This window comes from Leucopleurus acutus (genome assembly GCF_964270905.1).
Source record: "Leucopleurus acutus genome assembly, chromosome: 16".
Lineage (NCBI taxonomy): Eukaryota > Metazoa > Chordata > Mammalia > Artiodactyla > Delphinidae > Leucopleurus > Leucopleurus acutus.
The window spans coordinates 8,272,304-8,293,154 of record NC_139158.1 but is presented as its reverse complement, the minus strand read 5'-3'; the positions used below and the strand labels follow the sequence as shown (position 1 = coordinate 8,293,154).

Below are 20,851 nucleotides of genomic sequence, written 5' to 3'. Positions count from 1 at the left end.
ATGGGAAGATGTAAGAGTCTGGGCTCACCAAAATCATTCCTTTGATATGGACCTCAGCTATGTGGGGCCAGTATCCCGTGTTTTCACATCCTGCGTTTCATCAAGCTGCACCCTTGGGGTTGGCTGCAGTCTGATGATGACTAGCTGGCCGATATTCTTTGTTTCCTTCCTGAGTTCCCTCAGGGCTCACCGTTGGGGGCAGGGCTGCAAAGGCTGACAGCTGCGCATCTTTTGTTTACTGACAAGGCAGGCAACATTTTATTTCTCAGTAGCATCCTTGGCCCAAACTTTCCCAGGATGACTCAGACGGGTGAAGGAGCATCATTGCTGTCATTGCCTTCTATTCCTCCGCAGTTAAAGAGGCCCCCACCCACTTGGCCTGGAGAGTCAAGGTTGGTGTGGGCCTCCAGCAAATGACATTTTCTCACCCAAGGTCTCAAAGCTTAAGTAGGAAAGAGTCCTTCCCGGGAAGTGGTGGGGGAAGCTCCAGATTTCCTTGGGGGCTCCTCAGCTGTTCCCCAGCCTTGAAGAAACAGCTGGAAAGCTGTTAGGGCTTCAGTAGCTAATCTGAGACCCCAGCCCCTGTTGCTTCAAACCGCTCAGGTGGGACTTTTATGCTAAGCTGTAGTCTGCAAAATATCAACCAACCAAAACCGACTCATACACTTATCCCTTCAAGTTCCTCTCATACCTGTGTTGACTGAAAACAAAACAAAAACAAAAACGCACAACCTAAAAGTTGCGAGTTATGTGGGATTAAAAAAATATATTTTTTAAATTTTAATTTATTTATTCATTTTTTGGCTGTGTTGGGTCTTCGTTGCTGCAAGCGGGCTCCTCTTTGCTGCGGTGCGCGGGCTTTTCATTGCGGTGGCTTCTCGTGTAGCGGAGCACGGGCTCTAGGCGCGCGGGCTTCAGTAGTTGTGGCTCGCAGGCTCTAGAGCGCAGGCTCAGTAGTTGTGGCACATGGGCTTAGCTGCTCCGCGGCATGTGGGAACTTCCCGGACCAGGCCTCGAACCCGTGTCCCCTGCACTGGCAGGTGGATTCTTATCCACTACGCCACAAGAGAAGCGCCTTATGCGTGATTTTTTGGGTTTTTGGCCGTGCCACGTGGCTTGTGGCATTCTAGTTCCCTGACCAGGGATCGAACCTGGGCCCCAGCAATGAAAGCGCCGAGTCCTAACCACTGGACCTCCAGGGAATTCCTGCGAGTTGTGGGGGTGGTTTTTTGTTTGTTTTCTGGGTGGTTTTTTTGCCGCAGTGAGCGGCAAGCGGAACTTCCCCGACCAGGGATCAAACCTGTGCCCCCTGTGGAAGCTCAGAGTCTTAACAACTGGACCACCAGGGAAGTTCCTGCGAGTTATGTTTTATCGAGGACCTTACTGAGGACAATAGCCTGGGAGACAGCCTCTCAAATTGCTCTGCGGAACTGTTCCAAAGAGGTAAGGGAGGAGCCAGGATATATAGGAATTTTTTGCTGAAAAACAAACAAAACACTTGTAGTCAAACATCAAAAGATTACCGCGAATCACAAAAGACAGACATCTCAAGTTAATGATTTCAGCAGTTTTCTTCGGAAGATGAAAGAATCTGGGCATTGAAATGATTCCTAGATATGCATCTTAACTATCTAGGGCCAGTATCCTGTTTTTCTCCATCCTGAATTCCCCTCAGGGCACACCGTCAGGGGCTGATGGCTTGATGGCGGCAACATTCTTTGTTTATTGAAATGGCAGGCAACATTTTTTTTGTCCCCACCAGCATACACTTGCCTCCTCCCCGGCCCTCACCCAACTGCTCCCCTAACAAGAACCTCGCTAGGCTACAAGCCCACCTAGTAAACCAGTAACAACCCAGCCAGGAGTCTTGTAGCAGCTTGCCTTGGCAGGTGGATTATCCATACACAACAGTCTAGCCCAGGGGAGGCTTCTTCTGCCCCGGCTGGTCACACCTGCCCACTAACCCAAGGCTCCATTCTCCATTCAAGAGCCTCTTGCCATGTATTCCAAGGGCACATTTCCAAAGAGGGATCAAGGGGCAAAGGGAGCAGAGAGAAGACCTCACGGTTCCGGCTTAGCCTAGACAGAGATGTCTCAAAAGAGCTGCCCCCAGCGTTAGGAGCATGAGTCAAAACATGCCCGCAGGTAAGCCCAGGAGAGGACCTTCCCGACTCACGCATGCGCAGAGCCGCCAGCCTCCCTCTCCCTCCGGCAGGCTTTTCTCGCGCCTGCGCAAGATCCTCCAGACCGATAGAGGGCAACGAACCGATCCTCACACGGGTTTGGCACTACCGGCATAATCCGGAAGCAGCCGCTAACCCGGAAGTGGTCGAGTTATATAGGTCGAGTTCTGGAGGGGGTGGTGGCTGTGTGTGAGGCTTGGGAGGCTGCTGCGACGGTAGGATGAACGCGCCTCCCGCCTTCGAGTCGTTCTTGCTCTTCGAGGGCGAGAAGAAGTAAGTGGAGCCGGCCTCGGTGGGAGAGGGTCGCGGACCCTCGACCGTCAGCGCCCGCAGGTTCTGGGGCTTCTCTCCCCGTCCGCTGCCGGGGGGACAGAAGGTTTTGCTCTAGCTTTACAGAGCGCTTCACACTTGAGTCTGCCAAACTTAAGACAGTCCTAGGTGTTGGTGAGTCTCCCCATTTGGCAGATGAGGAAACCGAGCTTCAGAGAGGTTAAGTAACTTTCCCAGGAGCACAGAAAGTGGCCGGTCTGTATTCGAACCCAGTGTGTCTGGCTCCAAAGTCCTTTTCCTCTGGGATCTGGTAGCCCCCCTCACTCGTCTTCCCGCCCACCACCTTTATCCTTGCTGCAGCCAGAATGATGGCTCTGAGACTCACACCAGACCTTCATTCGCCGGTGTAAAGCCTCCAGTGACGCCTCATTGCCTGCAGGTGAAGGGAAATGTAATCCAGTGCTCAGATAGCCTGGACTTGGCTCCTGGATCCCCCGCTTGAGAACTCTGTGCCTTTGGGCAAGTGACAGTCTGCCTGAGGCCCACTTTCCTCATCTGGAAAATGGGCTCATTACTGTATTAAATCACAGAATTTTCTCTAAGGGGAGATTAAATTAGGTATTTATGTAAAGCGCTTAGTCCAGGGCTCAGCACAAAGAAGACCGTCTTAAACGCTGGCTTTTCCTTCTCAGCTGCCTGGTATCCAGGGCTCTGCTCTGCGGTCTAGCCCCTGCCCGGCACTTCACTCTCCCTTGAGAGCGGTGGTTCTTAACCGGGGGCCATTTTGCCCCCCCCAGAAGACTTCGGCAGTGTCTGCAAACATTTTTGGTTGTCATAAAGGGGATGCTCCTGGCATCTAGTGGTAGAGGTACTGCTAATACCCCACAGTGTACCAGACAGCCCCCATACAGAAAAGAATTTTCTGGCCTAAAATGTCAGTGGTGCCAAGGTTGAGAAGCTCTGCTTTAGGAAGAAGGAGTAGTCCAGAGGTGAGATGAGGGTCCCACAGAGCCAGGCGTGGCTGGGTTTGGGGTATAGCCATGGTGCTACTCTGAGTCACAGAGGACGTTATGGGAGGAAGAGATGGGAAAGTCTTCCAGGAGGAGATGGGACCTGAGCCTGCCTTGAAGGGCAGGGTTTAGACTCCGGGGAGGAGGGAAGCCCCGGCCCTCCCCACCAACCTGTTGCCTCTGCCTCTCCCTTAGGATCACCATTAACAAGGACACCAAGGTACCCAATGCCTGTTTGTTCACCATCAACAAGGAAGACCATACGCTAGGAAACATCATTAAATCGTAAGTTCCAAGTCAGAGGCTTTTGGGGGTTATGTTGCTCTTTGAGAGGCCAAGCTTAAGTTCCAGGAGATGTTCTCAAGTCTCTCTGAGCTCCAGGAAGTCCTTCTGGGTGCTGGCTCTAGGAATTCACACATCCCAGTACCTTTTCTTCAAAATGACAGTGACCGGTATCTGTTCACGTAGCCACTTTCCTGCGTTGGCTCAGTTATCTGACTAAAGGAGGAGAATGTGCAGCGAGCCACAGGAAAGAAGGCCTGCTTGGGGCTCTGTGCTCACAAGCACGGAGACGCATTCAGCTTTGGCCACCCACCCCGCCCCCATTTGTGACAGTGACCTCAGTGACACCTGGCATTCTAAGATGTGTGTGCCAGAGATTGTAACTTAGTAGAATAAGGGAAGGAAGTGGGAGAGGGCCTGTGTGGTCATCCGGTGCCCCGGTGGGTTCCTGGTAATTGGATGGTGGGTGTTAGCACCGGTGAAGTCCTGGCCTGGTAGGTGGCCAGCAGTAGGATTGGCCAGAGACTTGTCATTTCGCTGCTGAAAAGTGCCATCAGTGAAGCCATGCCTCTCCCAGGTTTGCATGTTTGAGACCGTGGGCAGGAGCTTGTCCGGTCTTCTGGTATAAGTAGGGGACGGAGTTGCCCATCTTCTTTGTGGTTGCCTCCTGCCCAGCGCCAAGCCAGTGGTGCACCCAGGCTTTCCTGGGGCCCTGCTGCCCCCCACCCTCCCCACTGTGTGAGCCCAGTGTTCCCACCTGTGCCAGCCCCCCCCCCCCCCGCCCCAGTGCTCACATTTCAGGGAGCTGATCTGGAGAAAACCCCCACACGCCCAGGGCACAGCTCACGATTCAGGCTTCGCTTCCCCGTAGCCTCGCGGACCAGGACCCCATGCGTGTGGACGGCAGCTGCCAGCCTGCATTGCCCAGAGGATTTCCGTTTCCACTTTATTAAGTGCTCAGAGCCTGGGGCCTTCTCCCCCTGCTGCCTTTATTTGCTGTGCCAGATGCTCTTTTGGGGCTGGGAATGGGACTTTTTTTCCTGAACACTAGCTGGATTTTAATGCCTAGGGAGGTTTCTTTGGGGCCCTTGAGGGTCCCTGACGTCTCCTGAGGGAAGAGGTTGCTGGAAACTGTGTTTACTAGGTAGGGTCGTTGATCCTCGTGGATGTAGGTGTGTGTATGGGAGGAGTCCCCACATGCTGTATCTTCTTCACATGTCTGTCTTGGACATTTTTGCAGGGGCTGTGGGGTGGTGACAATGACATCACACAACACAAACAACTAAAGATTGAGAGCAGCTGCATTTGCTTATAGGCCCCAACCCAACGGGAAGACCCTTGGTTAGAAGGCCTGGGAGGTCACAAGGGGCCGGAGCCCCAAGGGCCCTAGGCTCACCACCCACCCCCACCCCACCCATCCCTGTGTCTCAGGCAGCTGCTGAAGGACCCACAGGTGCTGTTTGCTGGCTACAAAGTCCCCCACCCCTTGGAACACAAGATCATCATCCGCGTGCAGACCACACCGGACTACAGCCCCCAGGAGGCCTTCACCAACGCCATCACAGACCTCATCAGCGAGCTCTCCCTGCTGGAAGAGCGATTCCGGGTGAGGAGCTGGGTGTGCCGGAGGGGCTGGGGTCAGTCTGGACGCCAGCCTGTATGGCCACAGCTGCAGCGTGCTCATGCCCACACCTAGGATGATCCCTGGGTTGTTTCCTCTGATTTATTCAGTGGGGGAAATGGGGGCTGGGCGGAGGTGATGACGGAACAGGGGTGTACACCACAGCATCTGGGAAGTGTGGACTGAGGGGTCATGGAGGTGAGGCCTGGGGCCTGCTGTCTGCACCCAGGGTGGGACCTCACCCAGTGCCAGGGTCTCCCTTTGTGCTCTCATGGTCCCCGTGGAAGCAAGGGGCCTGCTGCCTGGGGCTGTCCCTCCAAGCCTCTTCCCTGTGGTGCCGCTGCCCTGTGGTTTATCTGTCTGGGGGCAGCTCATCTTATCGTGGGGTACCACCATCAAGAAGGCCAGATGGGTGTGGTCACATCTCACGCAGGGGGCTTCAAAGTCCAGACACGATTTAGAGCGGGAAAGAGCCACGGCTTGTCAGATTTTCAGTCTGTCAGTCATAGGCTCACCAGGAAGCACCTCTACTCCCCCGCCTCCCTGCCACCCCAGGCAGCAGGACCTGTGCTGCAGGGAAGTCATGGTGGGGTGGGTAGGGCTGGCTAGAGGGTCCCTGGGGTGCTGGCTACCCAGTGCCTGGAACCGTTTGGGGCCCCTGGCCAAGGTCCTGGCAGCCCTTGGTCAGGGAGGCTGAGGCTGCGTTCCCAACATCCTCACCCGGCCATTCCAGCTCAGGGCGCCACCTCCTTCCTCCCCCTCAGGTGGCCATCAAAGACAAGCAAGAAGGAATCGAGTAGTGGGCTGCACCTGGCTCTTCTCCAGGCACCAGGTGGACAAAAGCACTTCCTCCAGCCGTGGGCCTCCTTGTAGAAAGTCCCTCACCCCTGACACCGATGTGTCCTGTACACAGAGTCTGTCTTACCTTCCTAATAAAGTGTGGCAGGAAAAGACCCAGCTGCGGGCTGAAGCAGAGGTGACTTCACAGCCTTGGGTCAGTCCAGTGGAGGTGGGGGACCTGTTCTGGAGCTACTCGGGGGCCTCATTTCAGGACTAGCCCAGGGAGCCAGATTTCTGTCTGAGAGGGTGGCAGGAACAAACTCATTCTGGACAAAACCCGGGAACCTGGGGCTGCCCGGTGGCGTCTCAAGCAGAAGGAACTGAAAGCTCGTGTGCTTCCAGGCGTCCCTGCCCTGGGAGCCTCAGCTGCCGGGCCTGCCTGCCTCACTCAGCGGCGGACACCTGATGGGGCCCACAAACAGCTCCCCCCAGGCTTCTCTTACACAGTAGACTTTAATATAAAATAGTCATCGATAAGAAGATCCCCCTCACGACCCTAAAAGCTGAGTAAGTTGCGTCCCACAGTCAAGGCTGGTTTCTCCTCCAGATGGCGACAATGTTGGAGTCCGTCAGTGCTGTGAGGTAGGTAAAGGTGGGGTCGGCCACCACCGTGTTCACCATGGTCCTGCTCACTGTCTGGCCCAGGGCCCGGGGCTGGGGCCACTTAAGGATCTGGAGGGGAGAGAGAGGGCGCTGGGCTCCTGCTTCCTGACACGGGCCCCCGGGCAGCCCCAGCCCTGGCGGGGACCACAGTGCGCATGCCTACCTGCGTGGGGGCCTGCGGGGTGGCCGGCGGCGGGGGCCTCTGCGCCACGAGGGGCCTGACGTCATAGATCCACACGTTGCCCTCCTCGTCCCCGCAGAGCACCATCCCCTCACCTGCCAGCACAGAGATGGGAGTCAGGTGGGGCGGAGCTCCCAGAGGTGCAGGGTTAGCGGTGGCCGGCAGGCGACTCACCAGGACAGGTGCTGAGTGAGAAGTAGGCGAGCTCGGTGGGCGACCACTGCAGCCGGGCCAGGACCACGACGGCCACTGTGGACTGGCTGCCCCGGCCCTGCCACGTCTGGCTCCAGCTCCACAGGCAGATGGTGCCCAGGCTACTCCCTTTGGAGGCTGTCGGGGAGAGTGAAGAACTGTGCCCGGGGGCCCCTCTCCGGGCAACTCGTGTCCCACAGTGGGGACCCCTCCGAAGCCCTCGGACCTAAACCCCAGCCCAGGGAGAAGTGACCCCAGAAGGCCTGACCAGGGCCCATCTGGGTCCCAGGAAGCCAGACTGTCCCGAGCTAAGCTCGCTCACCCACGACGTCCTCGTTCACGAACGCCAGCCCGTCCACTCTCCGTCCAGTTGCCTCAGAGCCCTCGGAGAAGACGAACTCCACCTCACACACCCTGTGGGGCAGCGGAAGTGCTGGTCAGCCAGGAAGGCTGCACACAAAGGGCCGCTCGCTCATTCAGACACCTGCTGGGCACTTACTCTGGGCCCTCCCTGGCTTCCAGGCCCTGGAAGGGGGGAGCCAGCACCTGAGTGTGCCGAGTCACAGGCGGTGGCAACTTAGGGGGCGCAGGGACATGGCCAGGAAGGGCTCTGGAGTGAGGCAGCGCTTCCGAGGCTGAGTGAGGTGAGCAGTTCACTGGCCGAGTGGGCGCTTCTAGGCCCGGAGACTTGGTGGTGCGGGGGGTTGCTCTGACGCTGAGGACAGTGGGGAGTGGCTGCGGGCACACTGCTTGGAGAGGCCACCCAGCAGCTGCCCAGAGTCCTGGAGCCAGAAGGGCAGCCGAGTACCAACCACGAGCAGCAGACACATCTGAGACGTGGGGGAGACGCCACAGGACTTGGGGACCAGGCAGGGAGGGAGAAGGCAGGCCCAGGGCTTGACTCCCAGGTGTGGCAGGGGGACACCACCAACACCTGGCTGGACAACTGCCACGGTCTGTGCTGAGGTGTCATTACAGTTCCCTCCTGCCACCTGCCCTAAAATTCTTCCCACACTATTCCCCACGCTCAGGATAAAATTCAAGATCTCACCAGGGCCCACAGGGCCAGTATATCCTCTGGCCCAGGCAACCTTGCCACATCACCTTGTGCCAATCCCTCCAGTTCTCCAAGCTGTGGCCAGCTCTCCCTGGTCAGCCAGCTGTCCCTGCCACTGGCCCTTTGCACTGCCCCCGTGTGAGCACCCTTCCTGCCTCTGCCCACCTGACTCCCTTGGGACTCATGGAGAGCATGAGCCTGAGGACCTGTCCATCCACCACTGGTCACCTCGGAGTCCCCTCGGCCTCCCTGCTCTTCTCGGAGCACCTTATTCTCTTTCCTCTGTAGCTGACATCAATCACACTCTGGGGTTTTAATGCCTGTCTCCCCCACCAGGCTCTGGGCCCCACAAGGCCAGGGGACCCCTGCCGAGCACTGTCTCAGGCCTTCCAGGTGACACAGAAGAGCCACACGCCTCCACCTGGCCCTTCTGGCCCTTCTCCTGGCCCAGACACCATCCCGTTGTCCTCCACTAGCCCTGGGATGTGAGTTACTGTCCCCACTTTGTGGATGACAAAATCATGTTGGGCAGAGGAAGGTCACACTGCCGGTGAGTGGCAGGACCTGGGCAGTGATGAGGTGATCAAGCCTAGAGAGGGAATGGACCTTTCCTCAAGAGATGGGCAGGAGGTGGGGACAGGGCAGCTCTGAGGAGGCCCATGAAAACAGCCTCTGGCTGCCCAGGGCAGGGGGTGTGGTGCGGACATCACTGCAGCAGGCGTGCCTGGGGTCAGACACCTGGACTGGGGGCTGCCCGGCTCCGAGGACTGGCTTTCAGGGCACCCCTGCCCGTTCTCACCTCCTCTTCTGAGGCTGGTCCAGCCGCACGTCCCAGCAACGGCAGCCGCCCTCACAGCCAGCCAGCAGGTAGGCATCCGGGCAGGAGGCGACGGGGCAGAGGCGCAGGGCAATGGAGGTGGTGTCGAGTGTGAGCAGCTGGCTGCCGGCAGGTGAGAGGGAGGGCGTGAGGCCACAAACTCAGGTGTGTGCCCACTCCCACGCCCATCCCCCAAAGTCCTGCCGCAAAGCATCACCTGGCCTGGAATTCGTAATCGTGGTTGGGCACCCCGATGTCCCAGAGGATGATCCGCTTGTCATAGGAGGCCGCTGAGGAGGGGATGGGAAGGAGAGAGGTGGCCCTGAGGAGGCCCTGCTCCCTCCTGCAGGCTGCATCCCAGGCTGAGACCACGGCCCCAAGGCAGGGAGGGAGGGCCACGGCTGGCAGAAAGACTCCAGGGCCTACCATCCTTATCTTACTTTAACTTATGTGCCCCACGCCACGCAGCCACGTCCCGAAGTCTCTGCTCAGATATCACCCTCATCACACCCAGAGGGCCAGGGGATCCACCCAGGTCCCCAGGTCACAGATGTGGCCCAGGTTGTCAGAAACCTCCAAAGCCACAGAGCAGGTTGGGGGAAGAGACAGAATCTGAAGCCTGGTCAGTTGTCCATGAAACCGTGATGTTCCTACCGGTCTGCGCTGACCTCGGCAGCCAGCATGAGGCCCGCCAGCCACAGGAGCTCCCTGCCATCCCAGGAAGGAGTCCTGAGGCGTCAGGCTGCAGGACGGGTGCTAAGGGAGTCCCCGGAGGTTCGGGGAGGGGGTCTTACTGAAGAGGTGGGTCTCGTGTGTGGGGCTGAAACAGAGAGTCGCAATGGCCTTCTTGTGGGCCCGGATGAGCCCGCAGCAGAAGCCGGCCCGCACGTGCAGCAGCCGGACCAGGCCCCGCAGGCCTGCAGCTGCCAGCACGCTCCAGCGCTTCTTGTGGCCTGCCTGTGTGACCACCGTCAGGGCCGTCCAGGCCACTGAGAAGAACTCCTGGGGAGGGAAGGGGAGGGGTCACCGAGGGGCAGAGCTACACGCGTGCAGGATCAGGCCCGGGAACAGGAGCCCAGCATCAAAGAAAAAGGTCACCTGGTGAGTAGGTGGCCGAGTCTGGCCCCCCGACCCCAGTGCTCCTACCCCCAGGAGCCAAGGCTCTGCCTGCCACCCTGCAGGAGCAGGGCCCCGGCACTCACCTCACTAGGCGCCTTGTACTTGTGCAGTACGATGCCCGTCTGGCAGTCGATCACACACACGGCCTCGCCACCACACGTGGCCACGGTCTGGGACGTGGCCCCTGCCTGCCCTGTTTGAGAGGTCAGCCTGGTGACCCACTGCAGCCCCTCCTCCTGACCCTGAGGACACTCTGAGCTCTCTGTCCCTCCCGATTCCCCTGTCCACCCAGGCGGCTCCTGCACGTGGTATTCCCAGGCCCCGTGCCCAGAAAGCTTGCCCTGCTTGTTCCCTGTGGCCCTCGCCCCGCCTGCCCCCCGAGGACGTGCCCTCGTCCCAGGCTGGCTCGAAGGCGCAGGCCCAGAGCTGGGTCTCCAGGTCACGAGGGCTGTTGTTCTTGCTGTGGCACTGCAGGAAGTGCAGGGGCTCCAACTGCAGGGCACTCTGTGGGAGCAGAGGGGGGTCATGGCTGCCCCCAGGCCTTGCTCCCACCACACGCCCCCTGCCACCTTGCTAGCTCACCTGGCTGCCAGCAGAGCCCACAGGGCTGCCCTCCACCTGGGCCAACGGGGAGGTGCACACCCGCTTGTTGGGAGAGAGGTTGACTGGGCCATCACCTGGCCGCTTCGAGGCCACTGGCCCGGCCTGTGGAGGAGGGGGCGGGGGCAACCCGAGGGGCTGGTGACCATGTGTCCATCTGCCCAGGGCTTCCTTCCTCCCCATCAGAGGCTGGACTGCACCCTCCCATGGGTACGGGAGGCCAGGGGTACCAGGGTCAGAGGGAACCAGCTCGAGCATAGAAGGCCATCTCCTGGGCACACTGCCAGGACGCCTTCCTAATGCCTCCCTAGGCAGGAAGGGCCAGGGCAGGCCCTGGGAGCCCGGGAGCCCCATGGAACCACTCACCCTAGGCTCCTGGATAGCGGTGGCTTTTGGGGGTCTCTCTGAGATGTTTGCCTCATGCACCTGAGTCCCACCAGAGGCCACCAGCTCCTCAGAGATCATCCGCACCTGGGCGGGGCCAGGCCATCAGGAAGCTGAGCACATCCTGGGGGCCTCCAGCCCCTCCCCAGATGCCCAGTCAGAGGGTGCTTCCCGAGCTGGGGAAGAGTCCTTCCAGCCCATAGGGCTTCCTTCCCTGACCTGCCCACTCCCCACATCCCCTCATGGCCAGAGACCTCCAGGGCGGCTCAGGCTGTGGCAGCCAGGGAGGAGCTGGGAGAAGCGACTCCCAGCACAGTGGGGTGAGGACATACCCTCCACTGGGTGAAGTCGCTGAGGGACTCGGGCCCATAGCGGACGTCTCTGACGGCCGACCTCACAAAGTCTGCCTGGGCCTTCTCAGCCTCCTCCTCTGGGCTCAGTGCGGCCATGAACTTCTCCCAGTGAGCTGTGACCTGGCACGAGAGGGACCAGATTCAGGCTCAGCCCACCCCGGCTCTCCTGGACCTTCTGTGGCACCTTTGCCTCTAATCTCAGGGCCAGAGCTGTCTCAACCTCACCGCTTCTGGGATGCCTCCCCGAATCACAGCTTTCTCAGCTGCAGGTTGCACAAACCCAAGCAACACAGAGGGAGAGACAGGCCCTGAAGGGAGGAGCTGGCCCAGGGTAAAGTCACCGTGAAAGCATCCCAGCCTCCCCTGCCAGGGCAGGACCTCCAAGGACAAGAGGCCCAGCGCCACAGCCAAGCTCAAAGCAACAGGTCGGGCTAGGGGCTCAGGGCCACTTGGGGTTGGGACGGAGAGCTCCTGTAACCCCCCTTGGTGTCCTCCAAATGTCCAGTTCTGTCACTCCTCAAGGCCCCCGACCGCTCCCGAGCACCAGAGACACCGCCCCGCCCCTTACTCTGCTGGTCAGCTCCCGGTTCAGGTTCTCCACCTGAGAGCAAGTGGAGGAGGCGTCCTTGCCGTTGACCTTACGGAGCTTGGGCAGGAGGAAGGAAACTTTCAGGTTGTCACTGACCTGGGGGATGAGGGAGGAGTGGCTCGGGGTCACCCCAGCCTGTGGCTGAGCCCGAGCCCCCAGGGTGCTGGCCCGGGATGCGGGGCCGCCCACTTACTGTCAGAAAGGGGTTGCCCTCCAGGCTGAGCTCCTCGAGCTGTGGGAACTGGCACAGGACAGTGACATCGCCCAACTGGTTGTTGGCGCAGCGGAGGATGCGCAGGTGGGACAGGCCCAGGTTGGCGGGCAGCGTCTCCAGTTGGTTGTTGGAGAGGTCCAGCTCTTGCAGCTGCTTCAGGCGGCTCAGCAGCTTGGGGTCCAAGTGCTCTGAGAGCAGATTCATCCCTGACAGGCTGGGGAGAGGGGCAGACAGGGCGGGCTCAGGGCGCAGGCAGGCCTCCCACCCCGCACGCACGGCAGCCCAGGTTGCCTCCGACGGCTTTGGCACCTGACATTTCTCCTGCGTGCATGGCCGATCCGCAACATTCCCCCACTTACTTTAACCCTGTCCCTACTTTATAACTTGGGGCAGCTGGCCCCCTGCAGGATGCTTTTCCTGATCCTCTAGGGGGGCTTTCTGTGCTCCCCAGTCCTCTGTAATTCTCTCAACAGGTTGCTCCATATTCTTTCTGCAAGACTGTCTCCCTAGCAGCCCGGACGCTCTTCTGAGGTAATGCCGCTCCGGGCCTACCCGACCCATCTCATAACGAGAGAACGGCGTTTGTCCCGAATGATTAAAGACTCTGTCGAACCGACAGGGTGATAACGGGGCCGGGCAGGGAGAGAGGAACGGTCCCAGGCTTTCTTCCCGACCGTCCGCCGACCCAGGCCCTGGTGGAGGGCGGTGTGGCCCCGGCCCTTACTCCAGGCTCCGGATCTTCCCCAGCCGGTCGCACTTGGGTCGCCCCCGCTGGATCAGCAGCCGCGCCGACAGGGGGCCCATGGCGAGGAGGCGCGGCCCGCGGGGACCTGATCGACGGCACGCGAATCCGGTGCTGGCGCCGGCGGTTGTCCGATTCCAGGAGGTGGCGCCGCGCGAATCCGTCGGCGGCGGCGACCGGAAGGAAGCGGCCGCGCGGACCTCGTACCCTGCGCGCGCACTACAACTCCCAGCGGCGCCCGCGGTCCCGCGCCTGCGCCCTGGCTGCCAGGACGCGGCGATGGCGGCTGCGGCGGTGGCGGCCCCAGAGGTCCTTCGGGAATGTGGTTGCAAGGGTATCCGGACCTGTCTAATCTGCGAGCGGCAGCGCGGAGGTGACCAGCCCTGGCATCACCAGGTGAGGGCTGGGAGATGGGCCGCGCCCACAACTCCGTTCTTCATCCGGGGAAACTGAGGCCCGGGTTGACCGTGAAGACGGGCTCCGGATCAAACCGTGTCAGCGGCCCTGGCGATGGGGGCGTTGCGGGGTGAGGAGATGAGGGCTTTGAGCAGTGGGCCTGCAGTGGGAAAGGGGCTGGGACGTGGATGCAGTCCGACCACAGCTCACCTCTGGAACCTGGGGGGAGTCTGATAGCAAACGTAGCCCCCCCGTGTCTGGGGCTGGAAGCTTCACGGGCTCGCGGTTAGACGACACGGAGAGAGTAGGGGGTGCTGAAAACCAGGGCAGAGGGCCCCAGAAGGCCTTGGACGGAAACGGGCAAGGAGGAAACTCATTCCAACGAATTAACAAAAAAGGACTCGGAGGCTTTGAGCGGGGCAAGGGCCTTCCAGCTGGGCCAAGGCCTGGGGAAGGCGGATGATGCTTCAGGTGAGGGAGATGAGGTCGCTGGGGCCTGACCACGGAAGGCGGGCGGGACCTGTTCTGAGGGCCATGGCGAGCTCTCGAGGGTTTTAAAGGAAGTTACCTGTGAATTTTAGAAAGATCCTGGGAAGGGGAGGGGTGGATAGGAAGGAAAGGAGGCTGGGAAGCCAGTGAAGAAACTGTCACAGTGTCCGTGATAAAAGCTCAGAAGGTCCTGTGAAAAACAGTGGCGGTTCCTCAGAAAATTAAATGTAGAGCTACCATATGACCCAGCAATCCCACTTCTGGATATGGTCCCAAAAGAATTGAAAGCAGGGTCATGAAGAGATATCTGTACACCCATGTTCATAGCAGAGTTACTCACAACAGCTAAAAGGTGGAAGCAGCCCAGGTGTCCACGGACAGACGAAAGGAAGAACAAATTGTGGTCCATCCGTACAGTGGAATATCGTTCAGTCCTAAAAAAGGAAGAAAGGAAAGTCTGGCACGTGCCACTACACAGATGAACCCTGAGGACGTTATGCTGAGTGAAATAAGCCAGTCGGAAGACATACTGTATGATTCCACTTACGTAAAGCCTCCAAAGTCGTCAGATTCACAGAGACAGAAAAGAATGGTGGGTGCCAGCAGCGGGGGGAAGGGAGGGGGAGAGGTGTTAATGGGTAGATTTAGTTTTGCAAGGTGAGGAAGTTCTGGAGATTGGTTGTACAACAATGTGATATACTTAACACACTGAAATGTGCACTTAAAACGTGGCTGAGGATCAATTTTAAATGTGTAACGTATATGTGGTTGTATATATTTGACCACAGTTAAAAACTTTCTTAAAAAAGAGTTTTTCAGACCTTGCCAAAGGTCTGAACTGTGCCCATGGCCGTGGGCGTGGAGGCTCAGGGCACCGTGGGGGTAGCATCTTCCCAACCTGATGGCTGAGGGATGAGTGAAATGTACTGGATGACTCCTTAACTTTCCGTGTATCCCATGTGAGGTGCCAGGAGACAGAGACATGGTGGTTCAGGGTTGGGGTGTGGGTGCTGGCGATGCCTGTAGAACATAAAGCGGGAGGACGCAGAATTCACTGGGCAGGGAACACCTCAGACTGCCCTGTAGATCTGACAGAGTCCTGGCCAACACAACCGGAAGCTCCGGAGCAAAGACGGCCTGGTAGGCAGTCCCACGTTGGGCAGAAATGGCCAGGCCTGTGCTGGGTCACTGGCTGGAGGCCCAGGAGAAGGGTGGCCTCTGCTCAGAACCAGAGGCAGATCCTGAAGGCTCTGCCACAGGAGGTTGTCAGCCTGGCACTCCCCTGGGTGACTGGCAAGTTCTGCTCTGTTTTTTGTGGGTTTTTTCCCAAAATTTTAGGTACGTGTGTATGTATGGGGCCGTGCCACTCAGCTTGCGGGATCTCAGTTCCCCGACCAAGGATTGAACTGAGGCCATGATGGTGAAAGCACCTAATCCTAACCACTAGACCACCAGGGAACTCCCAGTTTTGCTCTTTTTTTGTTTTTTTTTTTTGCGGTACGCGGGCCTCTCACTGTTGTGGCCTCTCCCGTTGCGGAGCACAGGCTCTGGACACGCAGGCTCAGTGGCCATGGCTCACGGGCCCAGCCGCTCCGCGGCGTGTGGGATCTTCCCGGACCAGGGTACGAACCCGTGTCCCCTGCATCGGCAGGCGGACTCTCAACCACTGCGCCACCAGGGAAGTCCTGCTCTTTTTTGATGGGAAATTCAGGCAGCGCCAGTGGCTGCCACAGTGTAGGGCAGGCCCCAGAGATACCCACACCGTGGCCGGAAAGGGCTTCTCCCTCTGGCCTCCCAGCATGTGCTGCTCACCTCCTGGGCAGGCCCGTGGCCTCAGCTTTAGGGGAGCAGATTTCTCCAGCTCCTGGTCAGGGCTGGCTGCCTTCACACAGTCCTCCTCTTTAGCCCTCACCAGCCTGGGGAGGGCAGACAGTGCCCCACAGCGACACAGGAACAGTGTAGCCTCGGAGGCTGCGCCCCAGCTGTGCAGCCTCAGGCTAGTTCCTTAACTTTGCTGAGCCTCAGTCACCTCATTTGTAAAATGGAGGACGAAAGAATGGTTCTGCGTACTCTCTTCCCTTTTACAGACGGGAAGGTGAGAAAGGCAGGGGCTGAGGGCCTTTCCCAGGAGGCGGCCCTGGGCAGGCCTCCCTCTAGACTCCAGCTGCCTCCCAAAGTGTTGCAGGGGATGGTGCAATGCTGGGTGGGGCTGCTTCTCGGGGCGTGTGTGTGCCGTGTGCGGAAGGGCTCCAGTGGCTCCAGGAGCCCTGTCCCTTGTCTGTTTTTTTTTTTTTTGCCGCACCAAGTGTCATCCGGGATATTAGTTCCCTGACCAGGGATCGAACCTGGGTCCCTCGCAGTGAAAGCGCCGAATCCTAACCACTGGACAGCCAGGGAATTCCCATCCCTTTCTTTCCTTTGCAGAAAACACACCGGTTCATTTACTACGCCGACACCGGCTGGGCTGTGGGGGCCGAGGAGTCCGACTTTGAAGGCTGGGCCTTCCCCTTCCCAGGCGTGACACTGATCGAGGACTTTGTGACCCCGGCGGAAGAAGCTGAGATGGTACGGCTGATGGACCGCGACCCCTGGAAGCTCTCACAGTCCGGGCGGAGGAAGCAGGTAGGCTGGGCCAGAGCTGGGCCAGAGAGGGCAGTCACACCACGGGGCCGTGCCAGGCTCCTGACCCCAGAGCCCCTTTGCTCACCTCCCTCTCAGGGCCTTCCTTTGCAGCCACCTCCCACCACTCCCCAGGGCCATTAGGTGACAGTCGGGGGTGGGGGCAGGGCTGCTGAATGGGGTGTGTTGGGCAGGGGCAGGGCCAGGGGCCTGGGCATGGCCTGCTCACCTTCCCACGAGGCGGGGCTCAAAGGCAGATGGCCACTCAGCTCTCTCTGCCCTCTCCCCAGCTGGCCTAGTGCTGGTGACCCTCACAGAGGGTTTCTCGAAGGCTGCCAGTTGCCCCCCATCCCCCTACCCCCCTGTCCAAAGTTCTCCCCGTCAGTTTCTAGTCTCCCCAGCCCTCTTCCCACTGATACTTGGGCCTCCAGATCCTGAACCTTCCCTTGCCGGGCATCACAGTCCCCTCCTCCCTGGGTCCGCTCTTCTCCTTTTCTGTTCCTCACCCCCAGCAATCCTCGCCCCCTCCAGGACCTGCGAACCAGCCATCGGCCACCTTTCCACATTCCCTCCCCCTCCTGTCATGTGTCCTCACCCATCTTCAGTCCTGTGACCAGTTAGTACAGGCACTTGCTCAGGTGCCCCTCGCCCTTTCTCCTCTTACTTGCGCAGGCTCTTTCTGCTCACCCACAGCCCTGGTCGGGTCCAGCACCCGCGCCCCCTGCTGGTGGCCGCCCTGGCTCTGGCTCTCCATCCCGAGCCGGGCCCTTCCCGCTTGGCAGGTCGTTCGCTTTGCTGCCCTCTTTCCAAACCTCTCCTTCCCCTCCTCACTCCCCCGTGACGACCAGGCCTCTCTGAGGGAACAGGTGCATCTACAGACGTTCCCTTCTCGCCTGTGCCCAGCTTCTTCCCGAGCCCCACTCCAGCTGCGCACCGGATGCTGCCCCTCTCCTCGGAACTCCTTGTCCCGCATCGCCCCCTTCTGTCCTCAAGGCTGGCTCTTTCCCACCGGCCTCCCAGTAAGCTCTGTCTCTCTCGTCTCTGCAGCAGAGCTTCTCAGGAGAGCTCTCCGTTCTCTTCAGGTCCTCTCTTCTTGCTGCTGCTTAACCCTCTCAAAAACTGCCTCCATCGCCCACCTCCTGCCTAAAGCCTGCGGCTGGTTCTCGGGCTCAGTCCTCAGGCCTCTCGTTTTCCTTCTCCAGACACTCCTTACTGATCTCAGTGAGGCCCGGCCCTGCACGTCGGTGAGTTTGGGGCTCCCGCGCTTGTATCTCCAGCCCTGGCATCCCTAAGCTGAGCCATGGCTCCACCTTGGCAAATTCCATCTTTCACCTGCTCAGGCCAGAAACTCTGGATCTTTCCACGTTCCTCTCTTTCATTGGTAATTCCTGTCAGCTCTGTATTCCTTCAAAACATATCCTGAATCTGAGAACACACACCCCCTGCTGCTGCCAGCACCTGCCTCTAGCACTTCCTGGGCAGCCCTCGGTCCTCCTCAGTTGGTTTCAGTAGGGAGGAAGTGATCACACCGACATCCGGTTGGATCGAGTCACTGCTCTGTTACAGGCCCTCCAGGCCTCCCATCTCAACGTAAACACAGAGGCCTTACCATGCCCCAGGAGGCCCTGCCCTGGCCGCCAGCCCGATCTTTGTCTTCTCTGCTGCTGTCCCCACGGCAGTCACCCCCACCTCCTGGGTTCCTCGGAGCCTCCTGGCCGCAGCCCGCCTGTCCCAGCCTTTCTGCCTGCTGCTGCCAAGGAGTTGGGGTGGCCCGCAGGAGCCGGCGGGCCCCGGCACTGAGCCATGCGGAACAGGGAAGGAGAAAGACTCCAGCAGCAGATGGAGCCACCCTCCACAAGGCAGGGACCCGAGGGAGCAGGGGTGCGGCTAGATGCCCCCCATCCCTCAGGCCACAGACCTGAGGTGTATCTACAAGGCTCCTCCCTAGGGTGTCTTTGTTTTGTTTTTTAAATAGAAGCCACCCACCATAAAATCCACCCATTTCAAGTGTATAATTCACTGGTTTGGTTTTCAGTGTATCCACAGTGTTGTGCAACTATCGCCACTGTCTAGTTCTGGAACATTCTCATCACCCCAGAGGAAATGCGTACCCGTTACCAGTCACTGTGCATTCCCTCATTTCCCAGCAAGCACTAATCTACTTTCTGTCTCTGGATCTTCCTCTTCTGGACATTCGTATACCTAGGGTTATGTAACATGTGACCCTTTGTATCGGGCATCTTTCACTGAGCATAATGTTCTCAGGGTTCATCCCTTTGCAGCCTGTATCAATGCTGCATTGCTTTTCGTGGCTGAATATTATTCCATTGGATGGATGGACCACTCTTTGTTCATCATTCATCTGTTGGTGGACACTTGGGTTGTTTCTACTTTTTGGCTGTCATGAATAGTGCTGCTGTGACTAGTCTAGTACAGACTGCTACGTGGACGTGTGTTTTCAGTTCTCTTGGGTGTGAGGCTAGGGGTGGAACTGCTGCTGGGTCCTGTGGAGACTCTTCTCCCTTGTGGTCCTGAAGCCCAGTTGCACCCAGTGTTGACCAGATGGGTAACGCTGCCGTGGGCTGGCCTGCCCTGCCTCGCTCAGCTCCTTCCCGACTCCCCAGCACCACGTCCTGGGGACGCCACCCGTGCATGGGCCTCTTGTCTCCAGCTCTGCTTCCTGGGGTACCTGGGCCGACATTCCCCCGATGCTTCACATCCCCCCCCCCCCCCGCTTTGTTTTCCTCCTCAGCATTTACCGCCATCTGACGTTTGCTGTTTATATTTATCTCCTTGGTGTTGGCCTCCTCCTGCCAGAATGTCAGCTCCGTGAAGTCCGAAATCTTTGCTGGTCTTGGTCACTGTGCTTGGATGCTTCAGCCCTGGCGTGTGATGCCATTTCTGTAAACTCAGACAATTCCCCCTTCCTTTTTGTCCTCATCCTTCAGGACTACGGCCCCAAAGTCAACTTTCGGAAACAGAAGCTAAAGACCGCCGGCTTCCGGGGCCTCCCCAGCTTCAGCCGGGAGGTGGTGCGGAGAATGGGCCTCTACCCCGTCCTGGAGGACTTCCGGCCCGTGGAGCAGTGTAACCTGGACTACTGCCCGGAGCGGGGCTCGGCCATCGACCCCCATCTGGACGACACCTGGCTGTGGGGGGAGCGGCTGGTGAGCCTCAACCTGCTGTCCCCCACTGTGCTGTCCATGTCCCGGGAGGCGCCCGGCAGCCTGCTGCTCTGCCTGGCCCCGTCCGGCTTCCCGCAGGCCCCGGTGGAAGGCGCGACGGCCCCCGGCAGGTCTGTCCCGTGCCGGGAGGTGGAGGTGGCTGTCCCCTTGCCCCGCCGCGCTCTGCTGGTGCTCACGCGAGCCGCGCGGCACCAGTGGAAGCATGCCATCCACCGCAGGCACATCGGGGCCCGCCGCGTGAGCGCCACCTTCAGGGAGCTGTCAGCCGAGTTTGGCCCCAGAGGGAGGCAGCGGGAACTGGGGCAGGAGCTCCTGCAAACCTCGCTCTCCTTTCAGGGGAGACCCACGTGAGCCGCCTCCCCGGGGACGGGAGCTGGCGCCAGAGTGGACCATTAGCCGGCATTGAAGGGGGCGCCCAGCCCGAGGGTCTTTCTCAGGTCTTAAGAGGAGACTGCTTGACACCCTGGTGCCCGGCAGCGCGAGCCCTGTCCGCGAGCTGGCTCGACGGGGACGGGCCTCAAGTCGGTCCCCTTTGACCTGCGCCGCGGCCACTTGCTTGGGTTGTTTAGTTTGTCACAGCTTGAGGGCAGTGGCATACTTTGAGCTTAAAAATCGTTGGTACCACTTCAGGTCATTTTCTCCTTTATCTGTCTCTCTTAACAAGGTTGCCCGATGTCCCAGCCTGCAGGCCCTTCATTTATTTATTTATTATTTTTTATTTTATTTACTTTTGGCCGTGCCACGCAGCTTGCAGGATCTTAGTTCCCTGACCAGGGACTGAACCCAGGCCCACGGCAGTGAAAGCGCAGAGTCCTAACCACTGGACTGCCAGGGAACTCCCAGGCCCTTCATTTAGGGACCGTGTTGGATTGGAGAACAGGATGGGTAGAAGATGTGAGGTTATTACTGTTACTACTGACTTCAGAGCTGCTGACAGCTTCAGAGTTGCACTCTGCCCGGGTCATGCTTGACCCCATGGGGTGCAGGATACGGAACACTGGTGACCAGTGGTTGGCAAGGAGGGGCCTCCAAGCATCACCTCTCTCCACAGTGCTCCACCAAGAGCAGAGAGCAATTCATAACTTAAGTACTTATTTATTCAGTT

The 20,851-nt window shown here is 59.1% G+C and overlaps 3 protein-coding genes across 3 annotated transcripts; 2 read left to right on the top strand and 1 right to left on the bottom strand.

Annotated features, from left to right (window-relative positions):
* The first annotated feature begins 2,342 nt into the window (after positions 1 to 2,342).
* POLR2J (RNA polymerase II subunit J) lies at positions 2,343 to 6,286 on the top strand. Its single transcript, XM_082857101.1, has 4 exons — positions 2,343 to 2,456; positions 3,659 to 3,748; positions 5,177 to 5,351; positions 6,131 to 6,286. The coding sequence occupies exons 1-4, from the start codon at positions 2,404 to 2,406 to the stop codon at positions 6,164 to 6,166; spliced, it is 354 nt and encodes a 117-aa protein (XP_082713227.1). The 5' UTR covers positions 2,343 to 2,403; the 3' UTR covers positions 6,167 to 6,286.
* A 389-nt stretch (positions 6,287 to 6,675) lies between these two features.
* Positions 6,676 to 13,198, bottom strand: LRWD1 (leucine rich repeats and WD repeat domain containing 1). The gene is made up of 15 exons (XM_082857100.1): positions 13,040 to 13,198; positions 12,295 to 12,529; positions 12,081 to 12,197; positions 11,492 to 11,632; positions 11,142 to 11,246; positions 10,758 to 10,880; positions 10,565 to 10,679; positions 10,259 to 10,368; positions 9,851 to 10,058; positions 9,274 to 9,346; positions 9,039 to 9,179; positions 7,505 to 7,596; positions 7,165 to 7,320; positions 6,973 to 7,085; positions 6,676 to 6,878 (listed from the first exon to the last, which is right to left on the bottom strand). Exons 1-15 carry the CDS (start codon positions 13,117 to 13,119, stop codon positions 6,732 to 6,734), a joined length of 1,956 nt encoding a protein of 651 aa, XP_082713226.1. The 5' UTR covers positions 13,120 to 13,198; the 3' UTR covers positions 6,676 to 6,731.
* A 134-nt stretch (positions 13,199 to 13,332) lies between these two features.
* On the top strand, positions 13,333 to 20,420 carry ALKBH4 (alkB homolog 4, lysine demethylase). Its single transcript, XM_082857964.1, has 3 exons — positions 13,333 to 13,453; positions 16,367 to 16,564; positions 19,510 to 20,420. The coding sequence occupies exons 1-3, from the start codon at positions 13,337 to 13,339 to the stop codon at positions 20,095 to 20,097; spliced, it is 903 nt and encodes a 300-aa protein (XP_082714090.1). The 5' UTR covers positions 13,333 to 13,336; the 3' UTR covers positions 20,098 to 20,420.
* The last annotated feature ends 431 nt before the right edge of the window (positions 20,421 to 20,851 follow it).

Coding starts and splice junctions, on each gene's coding strand:
- POLR2J (XM_082857101.1), top strand. CDS start 2,404: ATGAACGCGCCTCCCGCCTTCGAGTCGTTCTTGCTCTTCGAGGGCGAG. Junction 2,457..3,658: donor CTCTTCGAGGGCGAGAAGAA/GTAAGTGGAGCC, acceptor CCTCTCCCTTAG/GATCACCATTAACAAGGACA. Junction 5,352..6,130: donor TGCTGGAAGAGCGATTCCGG/GTGAGGAGCTGG, acceptor CCTCCCCCTCAG/GTGGCCATCAAAGACAAGCA.
- LRWD1 (XM_082857100.1), bottom strand. CDS start 13,119: ATGGGCCCCCTGTCGGCGCGGCTGCTGATCCAGCGGGGGCGACCCAAG. Junction 10,881..11,141: donor CCGCTATCCAGGAGCCTAGG/GTGAGTGGTTCC, acceptor CCTCCTCCACAG/GCCGGGCCAGTGGCCTCGAA. Junction 7,321..7,504: donor CGTGAACGAGGACGTCGTGG/GTGAGCGAGCTT, acceptor TCTCCCCGACAG/CCTCCAAAGGGAGTAGCCTG.
- ALKBH4 (XM_082857964.1), top strand. CDS start 13,337: ATGGCGGCTGCGGCGGTGGCGGCCCCAGAGGTCCTTCGGGAATGTGGT. Junction 13,454..16,366: donor ACCAGCCCTGGCATCACCAG/GTGAGGGCTGGG, acceptor TTTCCTTTGCAG/AAAACACACCGGTTCATTTA. Junction 16,565..19,509: donor AGTCCGGGCGGAGGAAGCAG/GTAGGCTGGGCC, acceptor CTCATCCTTCAG/GACTACGGCCCCAAAGTCAA.